We start from the raw sequence: 22,239 nt of genomic DNA, 5'->3' as shown, positions 1-22,239 counted from the left end.
CCCAGAATACAAAAATGTCTATTCTTTAAAACAGAAATCCTAGCCAGGCATAGTGGCAACACTCCTATAATCCCAGTGGCTTGGAAGACTCAGGCAGGAGGATTACAAGTTCAGAGCCAAGCCTCAGCAACTTAGTGAAGGTTCTAAGCAACTTAAAGCAAGGTTCTGCCTCAAAAAAAAAAAAAAAAAAAAAGCGGGGTAGTGTGGGTGGAGATGTGGCTCAGTGCCCCTGAAGATTCAATTCCTGGTATCAAAAACAAACAACAACAAAACAATGACCCCCCAACACACCCGAAATCCTTTTGGTTACTGGTAGATGGAAGGTACAGACCAGATATTAGAACAAAACAGAAAAAAAATAATTACTATTGATCAAGCAAATCCCTTCACTGGATGGAAGGGTTCAGGTGTGACAAAACTGAGTGTGAAAACTTCTTTAGAGAGTAAATTTGGAAATCCTCATCAGGCCAACAGTACCTTCAGTCTTGAGAAGGAAAGTGGTCTTTAACTTAAAAAAAATTCTTCATTAGAACAAACCAACTAAGAAATGTTTTCTACTAATCACATCAATAAAGTTCCATAATTCCAGAGGCATCTTCCTAGTGAAGGAGAATATTTAATTGTGATTTTGTTTTCAAATTGGAAAAAAAGTTATCCCAGTGATAACTTAGTGATATTCACAGAAGGATGTGCCAATCAAGAGACATTTCAAAACAAATGAACTATTTCCCTTCATTCATTTTGAACTAGTTTTCTCATATATAAATCGGACATAGTTTTGTCCTTGTGGGCAACTCTCTTGTGGGAGTTATGTGACTTAAACTTTTTGACTGGACAATAGTAATTGAACAGACTTTTTCCACAGTAAGAGAAAAAAAATCTGTGGAAAGCTGAACCAGTGTTAACATTTACATAGACTGCACACTACAGTTTTAATAATTTTCTTGTCATTAATCATGATCAAAAGCTAAATATCATTTTAACCATAAAGTCTCTATCAAAATTACTCCAAAGTATTATGTATGTGTGTGTGTATATATGTGTACATACACATATATCTCCCCCTGTACCATTTCTGTTTGCCTTGAACACGATTTGTATTCATCTTCAGGTCAAAGTTTTCATTACAAAAGATAACCATACTTTCAAAGTGAATTAAATTACAAGCCTTTTTTAATAACTACTTTTCAGTGAGTGGGTACAGGAAAAGCTATTTAATCTAACTTAAAGTTTTACTTCAGCACTCAACTAAATAGAAATTTTAAAGGAAGTTCTGCTCAAACATATGATAAAATATTGTATAATTCTGGCTTCAAGAGAAATGTGATTTCATTTTGTAAATTGAGAAAAAAGCTTATTAGTTAAAGTAAATTTATGAAATTCTCATAGGTATTTTTATGAACTGTAACAAATAAATTCATTTGAATTGCTATGTATCTTCCTAACATTTTAAAATGAAAAACAATATGTTTGTATAAACAGTCATCCTTTCACGGGGTATACTTATTTATCAAGCTCCCACATCAACTTAAAAGTTTGAATTCTACAGGACACTTTCATATTAAATGTCAATGTTAAGGAAAATTTAGACTCAAAAAGAAATTTTGGGTAACAACTGTAGTTTTTAGAATATGTGTAATTCCATTTACTTTCTCAGCTTTTCAATTCTATTTATCTTAAAATGAGTTTCACACAATGTCATAATGCAATGATTCAATATCACTACATAATGTATTTGAGAAATGTCTGGTAACTCTCCTATTATTTGGCAATTTTATGATTCAAATCTCCTTACTGTTTTGACCTTGGCTACATTTTAATGCAGAAACTTTTTTTTTTTTTCGGAAAGAATTCAGAAGACTTAACCTTTTTAAGATAGATAAATCAAAGTATGGGTAAGTTAAAATATCTTTCAGATTGCATGACTGAATCTTCTATTTAATGAGATACTTCCTTTGTATCAAGTCTTATGACCCTAAAACATGCCAGGCTCTACCAGGCAGATACCTGCTGTTCATTTTGTCTAGAGCCAACTTAAAAGTAGAAGTTGATGGAAATCAGCCATAAATCCATGTGAAAAAAAAATAAGGATATCCTATTAAGATAAATTAGATTGACTAGTTCTTTATGTGCATAGCTGACTGTGCCATTTCAACAAGAACCATGCTTATCTCATGTTTATTTTCTTCAAATGGCTGCATGTATGTAGATAAATGATACAGGCAGAATATATTTCATAAGTACATAATCTAGTATTATAAGCAGATCATCTTTTTACAAAAGGAAAGTTCTAAATCATCAGTAAGTGAACTGTGAACTGAGAGGCTCAAAATAAAAGTCAACTCCCATATATATACACACCCATATACAAAAATATGCTACAAGTGCCTCATGTTATAATACACAGGTCTTGGACATTTGCAAGGATGAATGGACACCTCCATGCCTGACCATGTGCCACCCAATGCCCTTCACTTCAGCACCTCAAGACTCCCAGGACACAAGGCCTGTTTCCAATTAAACTCCTTAGGATTCAGTGAGCTACTGATGTTACAGATCATGCACAGTAATCACTGTGCCAACATCACTCAAGCTTAGAGATCATCCATTTGTCAGTCAGAAAGAACATACACACAAAATTTCTTATTAAATAGCTGTCATAAGTGCATGCGTGGGAAATTGATATTCATGTCATGTCATATATTGTTAAGATGATTCCTGGCTCCATTCCAAAGTTTGCAGGAATGGTACTTAACATTACTAGAGACTAACTGAGTTCTGAAATTCATCATTGGCTACGCTCTTATTATTACACACCTGAGTTACAAAGCACATATTTAAGCAGATGAACATATGACCCTACATTTAGGCTTGATTAGCACACAGTTCTTTCCTGAGTTACTCAACCCAGGTTTTGCTGTCCTACGACAAAAAGTTGAATTCAAAAAAAGCAAAGTCTGTATAAAATATCCTATTCCATAGAATATTTTTATGAAGAAAGATTTAAAAGATGCATAATCGTCATTCTATATAGTACTCAGATACTGAAAGGCATACACAATGAAATTACTTCTCACCACTGGATTCCGGATATAAAATAATTAGAAATGTGCTAAAAATTACATTACACTTTCATGAAATCTGTCTGCCAGGTAAAAATATCAAAATACAGTCTCACACAGGCTGATCATTAAGAGTATAATATTTATTAAATTTCATCATTTATGATCACTTTGGTCATAACCAAATTCACTCACATAAATTTTGACATTTAAAAACAGAACATACTGATTTTTCAACTCTTTTACTTACTTGTACTTTTTAATTCTCATGCAGCACTCATAATTAGGAAATACTGTACATTAACCCTTTCTTATTATGCCTAGTAAGAACTAAAGTTCAGAGAGTGAAAATATGCCAACATAAATTCACTCTCTAAAAGCTGCTCATAGATATATTAGCCAATGTTCCTTCTAATTATAATTTAAGATACATTCTTCTGTAAATGTATAATTGTAGTCAAATAACAATAGTTATGATATCATTTCAGGAAAAGGATTACAACAAAAGCTGAAGAGAAGACACCAGAGCATGTAAAGCCATTGAGAACACCACATACACTTCAATGTTTTCCACTTTCCAGTTGGAAAGGACATGCACAGAGTTTTCTTAGCAGACAGTTGTCAGGAGTGCATGAAAACTGGCTTTCATGTCATGTATGCTGAGACTGATGTCACTGAGGAAAACGAGCTGAGTTCATTATCTTTTAGGTCGGTCTATATCATCTATAGCTGCTAGAAGTTTCTGTCTTGCTTTCTTATTGATATGGGATCCTAGGCAAACATTCACCAGATTGGTCAGCTGTTTTGTTGAATATTCCTGCTCAAAGAAAGAATCAGATTTAGTAATAGTAAAGACATGGATCTATCAATGCAATAAAAGAACAGGCAGATATTCGGGTACTGGATAGCTCTGAGCACTTAAACCAGTGACAAAAAGTGGAAATTAGACTTAGGACTCTGAAGAAAAGTTGCTTACTGAGCTCTAAAAACAAGGAATGAGGATAGTGTAATATACACTTAAATCAGGAAGGAATAGGATCTGTTTTAATGTTGAAGGCAATCTGAGGTGCCCTTGCTTGCTTTTTATCACTTCAAAGGACACATTTTTTGCTTATTTCTGTGGTATTCTTTGTTATACAATTATCAAAATATACAGGAGTTTCAAACTTTCAAAAATTTGATTACTCTATAAAAAACTTTAGTTAATAAAAACCAACAACCAAAAAAAAAAAAAAAAACCTCTAACTGAACAACAACTTTTCTAAGAGGCAAAAAATGAACATGGTAACAAGAATCAGGCAGTTATTATTTTTAAAACCTGGTATTATAATTGGTAGATAGTGTATAAAACTAAGACTGAGTATCTTTCACTATCCATATCTAACTGGTTCTTGAATTTCAGACAATGAATTGCTAGGATGAGAATGAAGAGCATTTCATCAGAAATGTTTGCACAATGATTTGGTTCTGGAGGTTGAACATAAAGAGATCAGATGGGGAATGATTATTGTGTAGTATCACCTCTGTCTTTAAGTAAACACTAAAGACAATACACTTCCAAAGTATGAGGAAAGTTCGTCTAAAAGCTTAGCAAACTGCTCTGCTTGTGTTTCTGCCCTCTGAGAGCAACTGTCACCACCTGGCAAAGAATTTCATTTAACCAGTCAGCACTCAGTGAGTATCCATTGCCATCCAGCACTGGACTTGCCATTGTAGATAGTTTCTCTGGAAAGTCCCTTCTGCTGCTGAGAAATTGTCATTAAATACAGACATTTAATAAGTTAAAGCTCTTCCAAAATACCAACTTAAAAATATTCAGTACCCTACATTAAAACAAGAAATGCCCAAATGGATATTGTTATTGACTAAATAATGAATGCTTCAAAGCTGTGCTCTTTCTCAGTATCAACTTGGAAGTATTTACAGCTTATTCGACTAAGTGGATTCTGGCAACATTCAGTAGTCCATCTACATACAGATTTAGCATTTTGGTTCTCAAACGTCATTGGGGCAAAATGTGTGGAAGTTTTCTCAATTCTTGGATTACTTGGTCTGAATCACTGAAAATAACATCTACTTCGATATTTAGCTTCCAACACACAAGTGGGAAGCTCATACAAAATTTATCTAATGCTGATGCTCTAGGCTAAAGTTCATTTCCTCTTTTTACAGAAACTCGGTCTCAAAAGGATGAGTCAGATTAGGTAAATACAAATAATTCTTTATTTTCCTTACCCAAATGAAATAAAATGTTACTTAACTTTTACCCATGATGTTCATAGCCTAAGTAAATGTGAACACTGGATTTATTAAAGCAAGATTTAATGATGATTTTTTTATGCTTTGCATATTTTCATTAAATCCATCTTCACATACTGTCTATCCAGACAAATGATATAAGAATCATACAGAAAGGTCCCCATACCAAGCAAGTTTAAGTGATGTGTTCTGAGTTAAACTGTGCTGAAAATTCAGTATCCTAAATAAAAATGAACAGTATTTTTCTTTACTTATCTAAACATTCACACAAAAGAAAAATAATCAAATTTGTATCAAAGGTAATATTTAATGCTGGGTACACATTAAGTAAGCCATTTAAATAATACCATCAATCATCACTAATCATGGCACCCTAATGATGTTACCACTGCATTACTGAGAGGTATAAGAAGGTTTGAATTTTATAACAGACTATATAGCTTAGGAATCATTACAATGTTATTGTATTCAATCTTTCTTGATGTTAACCAGCTTTAGCTTTTTCCTATAACACAAATGCAGGAAAAATATGGTCAATGTTTTGACTTGGCTGTATATCCAGATAATTACTGTGAATAGTTCAGAAGGGCTCAAAAGGATTTGATTAGGTAAAGAGCTGTGTATATTCACAGTCTTAGTATTGTAAAGAACTGACCTAAGTAATTTATGTTAAAAAAGCAATTTTTTTTTCATTTTCATGGTTTTGAATTATATACGATTTCAGACAAGCACAAAGGAAAGGAATGAAAACTTAATTAACTGTTTTCCAACTCACCCTGTGCTCTTTGATCCAGCGTTCCATGTCATTCTCAGTTAGGTAGTAGGCTTTGATATAGGTTTCCACAAATTCTTTATCAGGAATGGGTCTAATATCTGTTAGCTTTTCAAGTTTCATTAAAAACTGTTGAAAATCCAATTGCATCAAGGCACGACCCTCATTACTGCACTTCTTGACGTTGGCATATCTAAGATATACAATAATGAGACAATATAAATAACCATCTCTTCTCTAAACCGCATTTGGATAGACTGTCCAGAAATAAGCGAGTTCAGGAAAAAAAGCACATGAGCCTTGTGTCAGGAGTGAGTTGTGTTCAAGCCCTGTCATTTACCTACCTGGTTAAAAAAATAATAATAAAAAGGTCATTTTTCCCATCTGGTCTTCAAGTTTCCTATTTGCAAAGCAAAGATATCAAGCAACTTCAAGGTTCTTCATTTCTCTACAGACTCTGGTTCTCTGTAGCTAATTGCATTATTGATGAAACTAAGCTTTGAATGTTCCAAAGTAATCCTAGTTTTATTAAACTATTCAATATTGTAACTATTCAACGCAAAGGAAACAAATGAAATAATTCTCCCATGAACACCATACTATTTCCATGATAAAACAATCTGCAGACTTATTCCAATACCCTACACTATTAAAACACTATGCATTTTCAGGTGGATTAGCAATAAGGATAAATATATCAACCTTAACAGTACAGACATATTATTCTCAAATCAGTGTCTCATTTCTTTAATCAATCTTACATACCATGGAAAACTCAACCTTAGGGTATAAGGGATTTCCCCTAAGAAAATTTGCAAGAAAATCACAAATTATAATATTAAAGTGATCAAGCTTTTTCTCCTAAGTGTTTTATATTGAAGTCTAACATATATTACTCATTTTTCTACACAAATTTATTGAAAATACTTTTCAGTTGAGATTGTTCCGTTTTTTTTTTTTTTTTTTGCCAAGATGATTGTCATTTCATCACCATCACCTTTCTATTAATTTATTCTGCTTTTTGGCTACCAAGGATTAATCTCAGAAGTACTAGACCACTGAGCCACATTCCCAGCCCTATTTTGCGTTTTATTTAGAGACAGGGTCTCACTGAGTTGTTCAGCACCTCGCTTTTTGCTGAGGCTGGCTTTGAACTCGCAGTCCTCCTGTTTTAGCCCCCCAAACCGCTAGGATTACAGACATGTGCCACTGTGCCCTGCTAATTAATTCTTTTATAACAAATGAGAACTAAGAAGAAATTAGATTAACAAGAGTATGAAAATTCAACTGATGTGTAACTCTAGATCACTGTGCATGGTCTTTAAAATACCTCTATGCCTTTTGGAAATGTTTTAAATGTATTACTGATACTTTTTGTGTTCTAGATGTTGTGGACAGACGAGTGAGTAGCAGAATTACTACTGACTGATCTATAAACTTAACACATAGAAGATTTATTGAGTTTTAACTGACAGAATGATTAACAGGGATAAATGGGTTATGAGGATTGACTTTGCCATCAGAAATCAGGAGTCCATATGCCTTCTCAACCTTTAAACTTGGACAAGTTATGTACCTTTTTGAACCTTGATTTCTGAGACTAAGTTTTATCACTGATAGAATAACAGTATCTATCAAAAGAAGGTAACTCAGGCTTTGGTGATATAATCCTATGAAATGTCTGGTTCTATAAATAACAGTGCTAAATAAATGTTGGAAATAATCATTATTATAAAGATATTATTATTAGGTAATACTAATAATTTGTTTAATTTTCAGGTAACCATCAGCTTCTGTATTCTTCATTCATCCATTTGCTGATTCTTTGTTACTAAGAAGATAATAAAATACAGAGACAGGCATGGTGAAATTTATGGCTTATTCTCTAATCAGATTCCAAACTTATCTACTATTTGTTGTTATTTCTACCAATTCTCTCCATCCATTACTGCTAACATTTAATGCTATTCATTAAATGTTTAAGAAACAGGGTGCTGCCCAGAAAAACTTACCCTTCCACAATAGTCCTATTAGCCAATCGTATACAATGTTCCCAAAGTGTATTAGACACAGGCAAGGGTATCCGAACTCTCTTAGAAACTTCATTTAACCTTCTGTTAAACTGCTCAAATTCCTAAGAAGACAAAAGTTATGGCCTTATGTGATTATCATTATAAAAAAAAAATCACAGTGCTTTCCCATAAAAGTGAATGAAGAAAATAACAAAGACTTAGAATCAAACCAAGCAAAACAAAAAGAGACCAATGCCAAAGATAATTTAGATGTAATATACAGGTTTAAAATTATGAACAGATTATGTATAGTACAGAATACACTCCATTTTATCTTTAACAATGTCCAAATGTATCTATAACTCAAAATTGCCAATGGTTGTCACAATGAACTAAAAGAGCTAAATGAACAAAATTTGGTTTTTAAAAAATCTTTGAGAAACCCAGTTTGAAAACAAAAAACAAAACAAAAAAATAAGCCTTCAACTCAAAGTTAATTATTTCTAATTTGTGGCTATACTCTTTGGAAAGCAATCTGAAAAATTATTCCTTTCCTTAAACATTCTGTGAAACTAAATAAATTCTAATATACCAAATAATTTAAAAGTCATAACTACAAATTTTTAGTACAAAGAAAAATATTTTTCTATTTCCTACCAAAAATCTGGAACATTTTAATTGTCTGTCAACATTTATGACATACTTGTTAAACACACACATACACACACACACACACACACACACACACAACTGATTAACCTCAATAATTCCATAAAAGCAGTAGATAATGCATCCTTCAATGAACGGTCTCTTTGTACTATTATCAACTAAATATGTTCATTTATAAAAATAAAGACTGCTGACCCTTTCTTGGCAATTTATTTCAAATAAAGTGAAAGCTTAAAATTATGTTTTAATTATGTTTCCTGAATAGAGAAGCAACACAATATTAAGTTAGAGCTGATGTATGTTCAAATGTTCCAATATGAAAGAAAAAATAGCAAATCTGATCATCTCCAGTCAACCTACTATGTAACGATTAATGTGTTATCTTTTGCTCTTTTGCTACTTCTTAAACCACAATTTTCTTACTGATTCATTTTTAACAATTGCTTGCTTTAAATTATTTTTTAAAATGGATTGCCAATTCACTAAGCTTACCTATGAAAATTAGAGTTAAATAAATAATTGCTCTTCACTATTGTTTCATTTCATGAATCTAGCAGAGCAGTAGTATTTTTTAGTTATTTATTCATTTGCTATGATAAATAGCTTTGGATTTCAAGAGTCACACAATCTAACAATTCTCATTAATACCTATTTTAAAAATAAAGCTATATGCTTCCTGTAAAAAATGACATTCTACTTATTGCTAAATTCAATGTTCAAGAATGCTGGCTGTTAAATGAATAATACAACTTTTTCATTTTACAATTCTCTGGGGACAACAAAAGCAGGCTTTCACCTGATTTAAACTTGGAAAAGTAGTAGTGAAAGAATAAAAGTTCTCATAGATAATTAACTTTTTGCTTAAAGAAGGCCTTACTTAAGTTGCACAGAGTTGGGTTCAAGTTAATAACCTGAATAACACTAATTGTTATAGGTTCTTCTCTATAATAATCATGTTTCTTAGAATTAAGAATAATTGAAGCCACTAGCCTCCTTCTACTATCATATATAATCACTGAGTGTATAAGTTTTCTTTCTTGCATCCCTGTGAGTACTACAGTTGGCATATGCTGTGGTTTGAATGTCTGTGTTCCCCCAAAATTCATATGGGGAAATCCCAACTCCCAGGGTGATGGTGTATTAGCAGTGGGGCCTTCTAGAAGACAATTAGATCAGGAGAGTAGATCTCTCATGGAGAGAAATAGTGCTTTTATAAAAGAGGCCCCATCAATGAGGTGAAAAGAGAGCCTACATTTTGGGCGTAAATTTTTTCCACACACACGTCAGATAGAGCACTAATCTCCATGATATATCAAGAACTCAAACAACTTAACACCAAAAAAAAAAAAAAAAAACCAAAAAAACAAACAACCCAATCAATAAATGGGCTAAGGAGCTGAACAAACCCTTCTCAGAAGATATACATTCAACCAACAAATATATAAAAAAAAAAAATGTCCAACATCTCTAGTAATTAGAGAAATGCAAATCAAAACTACTCTAAGATTTCATGTCACACCAGTCAGAATGGCAGTTATTAAGAACATAGACAACAATAAATGTTGGCAAGGATGTGGGGAAAATGGCACACTTGTACTTTGCTGGTGGGACTGCAAATTGGTGCAAGTAATCTGGAAAGCAGTATGGAGATGCCTTAGAAAACTTGGAATGGAACCACCATTTGACTCAGCTATCCCACTCCTTGGTCTGTACTCAAAGGACTTAAAAATCAGCCTACAAAAGTAACGCAGCTACATCAATGTTTATAGCAGCTCAATTAGCAATAGCTAAACTGTGGAAGCAACCCAGGTTCCCTTCAATAGATGAATGGCTAAAGAAACTGTGGTATATATACAGAATGGAATATTACTCAGCATTAAAAGAGAATAAAATCATGGCATTTGCAGGTAAATGGATGGAGTTGGAGAATATGATGCTAAGCAAAGTAAGCCAATCCCAAAAAACCAAAGGCCGAATATTCTCTCTGATAAGTGGATGCTGATTCATATGGAGGGGGATGAGGCAGGAGAAAAATGGAGGAAATTGATTGGGCAAAGGAAAGAGAGGATTGGGGAGGAGGCATGGGGGCCAGAAAGATGGTGGAATGAGATGGACATCATTACCCTAGGTACATGTATGACTGCACATATGGTCCAATGCTAGATGGTGTATAACCAGAGAAATGAAAAGTTGTGCTGCAATTGTGTACAATGAAGCAAAATTCATTCTGCTGTCATATATACCTAATTAAAATAAATAATTAATAAAAAGAGGCCCCATAGAGCTGCCACACCCCTTTTGTCATGTGAGGATACAACAAGAAGGTGACATCTATAAAAATTTGGGGCCTCACACCAGCTACCCCATCAATCTTGGGCTTTTTTTTTTAATATTTAGTTTTTAGTTGGACACAATATCTTTATTTATTTATTTTTATGTGGTGCAGAGGATCGAACCCGGAGCCTCTCATATGCTAGGTGAGTGCTCTACCGCTGAGCCACAACTCCAGCCCCATTGGGCTTTTGAACCTCCAGAACTGTGAGAAATAACAATAATTTGTTATTTATAAACTACCCAGTCTACTGCATTTGTTACAGTAGCCTACATGGATTAAAACAGCATGTCACAACTTCTCAAAAACACAATAGTTAATAAAGAGGGGGTGACATATTTATAAATTATATTTATCTTTTATATTTCAAGTTAAAATTTGGAATTGAAATCTCCTGAGTGTTTTAGAAACAAAGAGTTCTTCTTTCATTATTTTTCAAGGTCAGTGTTCTTTGAAGTCTAGGGTAGTAAACACAAAGTACCCTGTTTTTCACTCACCCCTTATATCTCTATGGAGACTCCTCTATATTGCTTACTCAAAGTCTCTTGAATCTGGGGAGAGGACTCCAGAAGGATATCATAAGTAGCTGGGAGTGGGCACAACAGACTCCTATGCTGCTCTCCCAGGCCACAGCTTTATCAGTTCTCACATGTCCCAGGCTACTATTTATTGCCTTTGATAAGAAGGTAAGAAGGATGGTGAAAATGAGATAAAAGGAGTGTTTTAAAAAGTCAATTTCTATTCATTGGCAAATATGCAAAAACAAAACTTTCTGAAAACTACTTTTTCATTTTCTAAGACTTTCTTTCCTCACCTCAGATACCCACATGGCTCAGTTACTTACTCCCTTAAGGCCTCTTCTCCACTCAGTTTATCAAAGTCCTTCTGTGACTAGAGTATATAAATGGTGTTTCTCTCTCACTCACATCCTGTCATTTCCTTCCTCTCTTTAGCTGGTTTATATTATTATTATTTTTGCAGCACTATTCATCACTTGACATTACATGTCAATTCATCTGTTTACTGCTGTCTCTGCTCTGGTATGTAAATTCCCTGAAGGCATATAAGTCCCTTAATTCACAATTATATTGCCAGTATTTCTACCAGAGCATGACACATGTCAGGTTATCTATTAATATCTATTCATACATAAATTGAAAAAAATAGAGTATGACTCTTTCCAGGAAACTTATAAATGCAAGTCACTGAATACAAAGAGCTATCTGCATGACATGTTGCAAAAGTAATGATTCATAGAAAAAATAACTTGAAATTATCAAGGACAAGGTCACTTGCTATTGATTATACACACTAAACTATAGAAATAACATCTAACTAAACAGAAATATCTTCTTGACTCAGTGGACTCTCACCACTCCTATTTGATTATAGAACTTGAAATTTTAGCCAGAGCAATTAGGCAAGGTGATTAAAGAGATACAAATAGGCAAAGACAAAGTTAAATTGTTTCTGTTTTTAGTCATGATCCTATATTTAGAAGACCCTCCACCACCCACCCCCCTAAAAAAAAAAGCCTCCACCAAAAAACTTCTGGATGTAATAAACAAACTCAGCAAAGTAGGAGAATATAAAATGGACACACAAAAATCAGTAGCTTTTCTGTATGCCAATAATGAACCTGATGAAAAAGAAATTAAGAAAACAATCTCATTCACAATAGTCTCAAAAAGAAAAAAAAAAATCTTGGAATACATCTAACCAAGGAGGCGAAAGACCTGTACAATGAAAATTATAAATGCTAAAGAAACTGAAAAAGATATAAGATGGAAAGACCTCCCATGTTCTTGGATAGGCCGAATTTATATTGTTAAAATGGACATATTATCAAAGGTGATCTACAGATTGGATGCATTCCCCAACAAAATACCAATGACATTTTTCACAGGACTAGACAAAGCAGCCCTAAAATTCATTTGGAAGAATAAAAGATCCATGTCAAAGTCATTCTGAACAATAACAGCAACGCTGAAGGCATCACAATTCCTGATCTCAAATTATACTACAAAGCAAGAGTTAAAAAAAGAAAGAAAAAAGAAATAAGAAACAGACATGAAGACCAATGGAAAAGAATAGAAGATACAGAGAAAAGTCCACATAGTTACAGTCATCTGATACTCTACAAAGATACCAAAAACATACACTGGAGAAAAGACAGCCTTTTAAACAAACTGTGCTAGGAAAACTGGAACTACCTATATAAAAAAAATCAAACTAGATCTCCTAGAAAAATGAAACTAATCTTTCTCTCTCACCATGCACAAAAGTCAACTCAACGTGTATCAAAGACCAAGGAATCTGACCAGAAACTCTGCAAGTGCTAGAAGAAAATACAGGGTCAACACTCCAACATGTAGGTGCAGGCACTGATTTCCATGACTCCTAAAGCTAAAGAAATAAAATCAAGAATCAGTAATGAGATGCCATCAAATTAAAAAGCTTCTGTATAACAAACAAGAGTGCGAATACAGAGCTGACAGAATATGAGAAGCTACTCTTCTGGTACAGAATTAATATGCAGAATATATAAAGAACTCCAAAAAAACAAACAAAACCAGAAACCCTAACCCAATCAAGAAATGGGCAAATTTAAACTTAACAGGAATTTCTCAAAAGAAATGAAAACGGGCAACCAATAAATGAAAAACATTCAACATTCTTAGAAATCAAGGAAATGCAAATCAAAACTCACTGAGATTTCATCTCACTTCAGTTAGAATGGCATTCAAGAATACAAATAATTTTAAATTCTGGCAAGGATGCAGGGAAGAAGAATACTTACTTATACGTTGCTGGTGGAACTGCAAATTAATACACCCACTTTGGAAATCAGTATGGAGATTTCTCAAAAGACAAGGAATAGACCCATGTGACCCAGGTATCCCACTCCTCAGTATTTATCCAAAAGAACTAAAATCAGCACACCATAGGTGACACATGCATTCCTACATTTATAGCAGCACAATTCCCAATAGCCAAGTTATGGAACCAGTCTAGGTAAACATGAACAGAATGGATAAAGAAAATGTCTCTCTCTCTCTCTCACACACACACACACACACAACATGTATGTATATGTATCTATATATGTATGTATTTGTGAGGATGTGTGTGGCTGTGTGTGTATAAAATGGCACTTTATTCGGTCATAAAGAAAAATAAAATTATGTCATTTGCTGGTAAATGGCTGGAACTGGAGAACATCATACCTTTAACAATGCATCTACGTATATGTTATGCTGTGACATGATTTCTTTTACGTCCCATTTCACATTAGCCATTAGGAGCAGCATCTGTTCATAATCGATGGCTTTACCAGCTACAATCCAGTAAATTGGTTTGCGTAGTTCACTAGCAGTTGAGACTGTCTAAAATACATTTTACAGAAATGAAGACAATTACTTTTTAATTTATAATGAACATTTTGCCAGTTTTAGCATCTATCATATCTAAAAATAAAAATAAAACACTATATTTGGAGACTTGAATTATGAAAGTATTTTAATGAGAGGGCCAAGCTCTTACTCAAAATACAATTTTGAGATACTGAATAAACTTGAAACCATTAACATCACAATTACAAGGGACCTGGAGATTTTCATGAAGATTAGGAACTATTTCTCAGACCCTTCCACTTATCTCCATTTCCACTCCCAGTACCTGACCATTACCTCTCACTTGCATACTTGAGTCTTCAACTGGTTTCCTGACCCTAGCCTTATCAAAGTCCACTCTTCACCCTGCCCCCAACAGACTCCTTCTAAAACACACACCTGAAAATGCTCACCTGTTTCAATCCCTCCAATAGCTTCCTGGTGCCCTGAGAATCAAGTCCAACTCCAGAGAGAGAGCATTTTCTATAATATTGCTCCCGCATGTCACTCTAGCCCTCATCACTAGCCCTCTTCCCCACTCTGACAAGTTTAGATTCCTCCGCTGATACAGGCACCATGCTCTCTCTCATCTTCTGGTCTTGATACATCCTGTTCTCTTAATTTGGAATATGTCCCCAAATCACTCTTTCCACCTGGCTGGTCCAGCTTCCTCCACACAGGCTTCTCTCAACTACAACTCTCTCCTTCTCAGTCTGAGTTAAATATGCTGACATGGCTTTTTTCCTTCATAATAAACATTTACTATGCATTATTATAAATATAGTTTTATTATAACTTGGCTTTCTCTTTCTCTCTCACTAGGCTAAAAGTTCTAGGAGGTGCTTACTAAGTATTTACTTAACACAAGAATCCATGACTGAATGTTTTATCCAGTTCTCCTGGGACCTGGAGACTGATCTCCAGTAAAAAAACAAAAGCAACCTAATAATCTGTGACAGTCCTATCTTGCTCACAATTGAAATGACAAAAACCATCTCTGACCTGAGAATAAAACTGCTGCAGAAAGGGCTTTTTGACTGCTGGCATCACAGCATCCAGATGTGGCTGAAGGAATTCAAACTGTTCAGCCAGGAATACCCTAAAGAAAATAAATAATCACTGTGTAAAAAAACCTTGCAGGATTTAGAGACTGCCAATGTTTTTTGTATAAGTAATCTTTTAAAATCTCAAAGCAAAACTTTAACAATTAGAGTTATATTCCCATTTAATGGAAGCATTCTTGTTGATGCCAAGGGCGACCGAGTTCATGTAACACTGATAATGTATGCAGAGTTTATGTAGAATCTTCAGTTATTGATAGGAATACATAAAGCATATCATAACAGTTTTTAAAGTTTTACCTAAAGCAAGAATTATGCTGTTGAAGATCAAAATCTATAAGACTTCATTCCTTTCATTTGTATAACTGATAACCAACCATGCAGTTTTAAAAATCAATTGGTACTCTATGTTAGCATATATTTCTAAGAACCAGGTAAGTGATATTTAAAAGTCGCAGTCATATACAGCTAGAAAACTAATTATACATGTTCACCTTGCTAACTTTTCTTCCATACTTAATGACAAAGTAACTGTGTTTTTTTTTTCTACTGTTGTTGTTTTGATTTGTTTTTGTTTTTAACAACTTACAGGGATTCCGTGGCTACTACTCTTTCTGCCAACCCATACAATGAATCCCCAGATGTCAAAACCACAAGGTGACTGAGGTGTGGGCTGGGTACCTTCTCCTTTCTTTCTTCTGCTGCTGTGAGTGTGGCAGTAGGATCAGCTGAAACTTCCTGAAAATACAACACACATATTTTACATAACACCTGAAACAGCATATCTAATGATAACAAACTTATGTGGTTTGACAAAATTAGAATTGCAATTAAAACACACATTGGCATACATTAATTACACTTAGTTTTAGCTCTTTTTCTCCCCCTGCTTTTTGGTTTTGTAACTATTGGAACTTTCCATTTTAAACTAAGTGAAAATTATTCTGTAGATCACACAACACTATATGCTATCTTCCAAGCAAGACCATGAGTCTGCCAACAGAATGGATCTTTATTAATCAAGTTTCATAGCAACAATATTAAGATGCCCCTCAAGAACTTATACATGAGGAAAATGAAATTGATCCTTCATAACCAAGCTGACAAAATCATAAAGTAGGGTTTGATTAACCATTTCACACCCAAATCTTCATCAAGGTGACCTTGGTATAATCTCCAGAAAAAAGGCAGAACTACAAGATAGGTGACAAACTACATTGTATATGTCTGGGAAGAGATTTTTCTTGAGAAGGAAAGAGATGTGCAGAGCAGGGTGTGTTGGGCTTCTCAGTACTGTCCAGGAGATAGGCAATGGTTTAGATAAATAGCCATACAGTTAACAGGAAAGAGGCAGCCTAACCTGAGACCAGGAAAACTCATTAGACTGTAGATCTGTTTTATTTTTATCTGATGCCGTTTTCACTAGCAATCCTTTCATTACTAATTTATCTTTCCAGTATTTTGATGTCAGGCAAGGAATAATTTGAATGTGAGTTATATACCTTCTTGGAACTCACAGAAAAATATCCTGTATTACAAACAAACAGCCTGTTGCTTGTTTTGAGACTTAGGTATTAATTAAGAAGGCACTAAACTGGCCACCTGGAGTAGCTGACAGAGGACTGCTGCCAGTTCGTTTCACAGACATACATTCAGGTGAGCAAGCTAATTATGAAGGAATGCTGTTTAGAATACTGACATCATCATATGCCCAAAGTTGCTCATTCAATGTCAGAGAAAGAGAATCTTGTTGTTTTGGGGGCAGTCAAGCTGATGATATCACAACTGCACTGTAAAAAGAACAACTTCATGGGAGCATGGGTCTAAACAAATGACTCGAAGCAATACTAATGATATTATAATATCAAAGTCCCTTTACGGTGTGAGGTCGCGAAGAACTTTCATAACCAAATACATTTCTATTAACAAGTAGCTTGAATTAGAAATGGAAATTATAATCTTAGTTTTCCTAATAATGACATGGCAACAAACTCTATTCATTATGTTTTGAAAAGAAACTCCAGAAGAGAAATGTGCAAGAAAAAAATAGAATAAATACTAAGCAGATGTGCTATTTTTGAAGTTTACCTGGATACAGGTAACTTTTGACCTTATCCAATCCTTTAGTAAAATGTTTTAAATTTTTGATTGAATAATAGAATGACAGAGACAAAAGAGATGATAAACATTATTATCTGCAATTCATGTACTATTTTCAGTATGGAAAACATTAAATGGTTATGGGAATTTCAAGGTAAGAACATGAATGGACAGCACAATTAAATGCAAATATAAGTAAAAAAATTGCCAAAAGACTCTCAAAGGAAATTTTAGCACAAAAATTGGATGTAAACAAATCTAAACGCGTACAAAAATGTAAATCTAGATTACTGCTTGAAGAAATGCTATAATCCCAAATAGCCAACATTTTCCAGGTGAATAAAAATGTTGGCAATTATGTAAGATTCTGGAATTATGATTTATTTTTATAAATTCAGTAAAATACAAATTGCAAAACCTTTCAAATTAGAAAATGATATTATTTTCAAAAATTCCTTTTAATTTCCTATCTTCTTTTAAAGATAGTCTCTCTCAATCTTTCATTACTTAATTAGCGCTTAAAACTTATCTGGAGGGTTGGGGATGTGGCTCAAGCGGTAGCGCACTTGCCTGGCATGCATGGGAGGCGCTGGTTTCCATCCTCAGCACCACATAAAAATAAAATAAAGATGTTGTGTCTACCAAAAACAAAAAAATAAACATTAAAAAATCCCCACTTCTCTCTTAAAAAAAAAAAAAACCTTATCTGGAGAATAACTGTTCTTCCTCTAGGGAGAATGATGATTATAGAACTGTGCAAGTTAATCAATGTTACATCCCCTTTATTTATTTGCCTCAGTTAGAAAGGGAGCAAATCCACTCAAGCAAAAGAAAACAAAACATAATTCATGAAATTAGACAGTGTATGATACCAACTGGTTGCCTGTACTATTCAATTCTAGGGGCTTTTTAATAACTGTCTAAATGAGAAACCTTGGAATCATAACTGCCACTCCTCCTCACCTTCCATATACATTCCATCACTAAAAAATTAAACAGACACTTCTCTTTCTTGTTCCTTTGTGATGTCACTACTTAGTTGGGGCCTCCCATCCTTTGACAGTCATAACTGAACTAATCCAAATAAATAAATTTAAATAACAGATAATGATGAATAAGTAATTATTACTTGTAATAAAATAAACAGAATGTCTGAATAGGCATTTATTGCTATATACTTCCTTCTGAGAACTACTGTTGCTATATCCCATAGGTTAATAGGGTATAAAAGAATAAAACTGGATGCATCCCACTACCTGACTTCAAAATATGCTACAAACTACAGGAACAACAACCCCCTGCCCAAAAAAAAAAAAAAAACAGTACTGGCATAAAAATAGACACAGAGACCAATGCAATAGAATAAAGAATTCAGAAATAAATCCACACACTTATGGACAATTGATTTAGGCAAAGATGCCAAAAATATACAATGGAAAAAGGACAGACTTTTCAACAGATGGTTTAGGGAAAACTGTATTGGATATATATTCAAAGGAAATGAAATCAGTACATTAAAGAAATATCTACATCCCCAAGTTTATGCAGCACTACTCACAGTAGTAAAGCTATGGGACTAAACTAATTATATATGGATTGTTGAGGATTGTTTTAATATATGAACAAAAAAGGAGATTAACAGATCTGTTTGTTTACTTTCACCTTTCCTTTTCATTATATTTAATAATTCTGTTGAAGATAAGGTACATTGTTAAGAAAATTGTTTTCTAAAAAAAAAAAAGAAAAAGAAAAAGAAAATTGTTTTCTTTTAGTGCCTTCTGGAATGTTATATAATTTTTTCTTTAGCCATTATTGCCAGAATTCCTATCTTCATCCCAGTGCCGGTGAAGACAAAGATAAAACCAATCTACAGCTTCTGCAATAGCCATCACTGAACTGCTTGCAGAACTTGCCTGGACTCTGTATCACTTGTATGCATTGTGAACTCACTTGTAAGCATTGTGAACTATCTGTTGGTTCAGCGACTTGTGGTAGTGTTGGGGTATTTTTGCTGATGATATCATCGGTGATATTTTTCCAAAAGGAGCCGTCAATTGGCTTGGTGTATCTTCCTCCCTTCTGCTTGTCATGGTCGTTCAGCTAAAATTTTGGGGCCAACAGAGGTGAGGCAAAGAACCTCACCGCCCCGCTGGTACAAAGACTTATCCACAGGTGTGGCTGTATACTGGACCGGTAGTCAGTGACAGGTAAGATCCAATTGCAATGGTACCAACCTAAGACAGGAGGCTGACGCCTTGAGGTCAGCTCATCCGATAACGGGTAAGGACCATATGTACTATTGGACAACCTAAGGCAGGCACAGTCCCTAAGCCACAAGCTTGTTGTTTAAACAGAGAGGGGGAGATGTTGAGAGCCACAGCCGAAGGGGCCCCAGCAAACTTCCAGCTGCCAGTTGATGATTGGCTCACAGCAGCCCCAGCAAACTTCTAGCTGCCAACTGATTGGCTCCTCTGCGGTGATGCTCATTGGGCTGTTTCCCTGCCCTTTCAGACCATGGAGCTGCTCATTGGGGGACTTTTTTTGGCTCTGCCCACGAGACCCAGCCAATTAGCCTCAAGGGCAGGAGGAGTGGGGGAGGGGGAGAGGCTTGTGGGAAGCCGGTGGTGGCAGTTGGGCTCTGAAGGTTTTCCTGAGGAGCTGTTTTGTTTGGCGTGTGTGGTTCTAAAAATAGTTCATTTCTTTTGACAAGTGGCTCCTGAATTGTGCCCAGCCAGACTGCGGCAATGGATGAACAAAGAAAATGTGATACATATACACAATGAAATACTTACTATTCAAGTTATAAAGAATGAATCCTCTCATTTGTGACAACCTGGAGAAACCTGGAGAACACTACATTAAGTCAAAAAAGACATGCACACAAAGGCAAGTACCACGTGATCTCAATCATACGTGTAATTTAAAGAAGTAGAGAGTAGAAGACTGGCTGCCATTGACTGGGGAAAGGAGGGAAAAGGGCATAGAGAGGTACAGATTGGCCAATAGATACAAATATACAGATTTACAGTTGTAAATTTACAGGAGTAAGTTCTGGTATTCTACTGCACAACTGTAGACTATGGTTAATGTGTGACTATGGTTAATTCTATTGTGCTGAATGTTTCAAAACAGCAAGAAGAAAGGACGTTGGATATTCTCACTACCAGGGAAGGACAACTGTTATGAAGTGATGAATAAGCTAAATACCCTAATTTTATTACTACATGATGTACACTGAATTTACATCTCACTGTACCCTGCAAATATGTACAATTGTTCTGTGTGCAAAATTTAAAAACTAGTTTGGGGAGAAAACAAAACAAACAATAAAAACTGTAACAATAAGCCCCTGAATATAGAGCTGTCCTTGCATCTCCTGTTTCTAGTCTAGTCTCCACACAGTTAACTGGCTTATTTTTCTAGAATATTGATGAGATATTTATAAAATAGAAATGTGGTCTTGTTACTTCCCTGATTTGGAAGCCTAAATTCATTCCTTACAGCAAAAGAGTTTGAACACATTATCATGGTATTACTGATGACAGCCACCTTGCCAGCCTCATTTTGAGGTGGTCCACATATCCCTAAGGTCTAGTCATACTAGCTACTTGCCATCCCTGGCTGACTGAAACGCCTGTCTTACCAGCTCTCCCTGCCTCATTTGCCTAGTTCTTTCCTCCTCATTTTTAAAGAGCCACCTCCTTTCTATAACTTTCTGTCTCCAAAGAATATCTTACTCATGTTTCCACCACCCAGACAGACACGAGTTTAAAAGGTACATTAGTGACTGTTTGCTGACTCTCCACCTCATGGAGAGATTTTGGAGGGTGAGGACAACTTTTGTTATTTTTGTACCTTAAGACCTAACTAGGCATGCCTTCTGGAATGAGCAAGCCCTCCATTAGCTCAGTTAACTAAGATAATAACAACAATAATATAACAGTCTTCCCCATCTCTTCTCTTTCAAACCTATTCCAAGCAGGTTTTCATCTGTCCCTCTTCAAAGAAACTGTCCTCAAGGTTCCCTGGTAGTCTCTTCAAACCCAACAGTCAACCCTGAATACTCAAACTGATCTGCAGCATCCTACACAGCTGATTTTGAAAAACTTTCTTCACATAGTTTCCAGAACATCACACCTTGCTGTTTTTTTCTCCTGTTCCACTGGCCATTTGTCAATCTCCCTGAACTTTAAATACTGGAGTACCCTCAGTTCAGTCCTCAGAATTCCATTTACATTCTCATTGATGACTTCATTCAGTCCCATAGTTTTATGCCATCTCCCTCCAATGACTACAAAACTCACATACCTGGCCCCAAACTCTCTAGTACATTTGATATTTGAAACTGAATTCTTGATATCTTTTTCCAATGCATCCCTCCTAAAAGTCTTATCTACCTCTAGTAATGGTAATTTCTGACATCTACAAGTTAAGTATCATCCTTGATTCTTTTCAATCTTATACCCCACTTCTAATCAATGAATTTCAGTGAGTCTACAGACCCAGAATCCTACCATCCCTCACTACTTTTTCCGCTAACTCTTTAGGACAGACCACCTCATCTTTCTCCTAAACTGTTA

At 34.8% G+C, this 22,239-nt stretch overlaps 1 protein-coding gene across 2 annotated transcripts in view; it reads right to left on the bottom strand.

The window, feature by feature from the left end:
• Positions 1-3,184: 3,184 nt before the first annotated feature.
• Vps50 (VPS50 subunit of EARP/GARPII complex) overlaps positions 3,185-22,239 on the bottom strand; it is a 120,253-nt gene continuing 101,198 nt past the window's right edge. For both annotated transcript variants that reach the window (XM_015506724.2, XM_015506726.2), the window contains 6 exons: positions 16,149-16,297; positions 15,501-15,597; positions 14,334-14,492; positions 8,106-8,227; positions 6,097-6,286; positions 3,185-3,879 (listed from right to left, as the gene is read on the bottom strand). In XM_015506724.2, coding sequence (XP_015362210.1) covers positions 3,760-3,879; positions 6,097-6,286; positions 8,106-8,227; positions 14,334-14,492; positions 15,501-15,597; positions 16,149-16,297 — 837 coding nt within the window. In that variant the 3' untranslated portion in view covers positions 3,185-3,759. The remainder of the gene's footprint in view (positions 3,880-6,096; positions 6,287-8,105; positions 8,228-14,333; positions 14,493-15,500; positions 15,598-16,148; positions 16,298-22,239) is intronic.

The sequence above is a fragment of the Marmota marmota genome, unplaced genomic scaffold, assembly GCF_001458135.2.
Source record: "Marmota marmota marmota unplaced genomic scaffold, marMar, whole genome shotgun sequence".
Classification (NCBI taxonomy): domain Eukaryota; kingdom Metazoa; phylum Chordata; class Mammalia; order Rodentia; family Sciuridae; genus Marmota; species Marmota marmota.
This window is presented reverse-complemented; position numbering and strand designations above follow the sequence as displayed.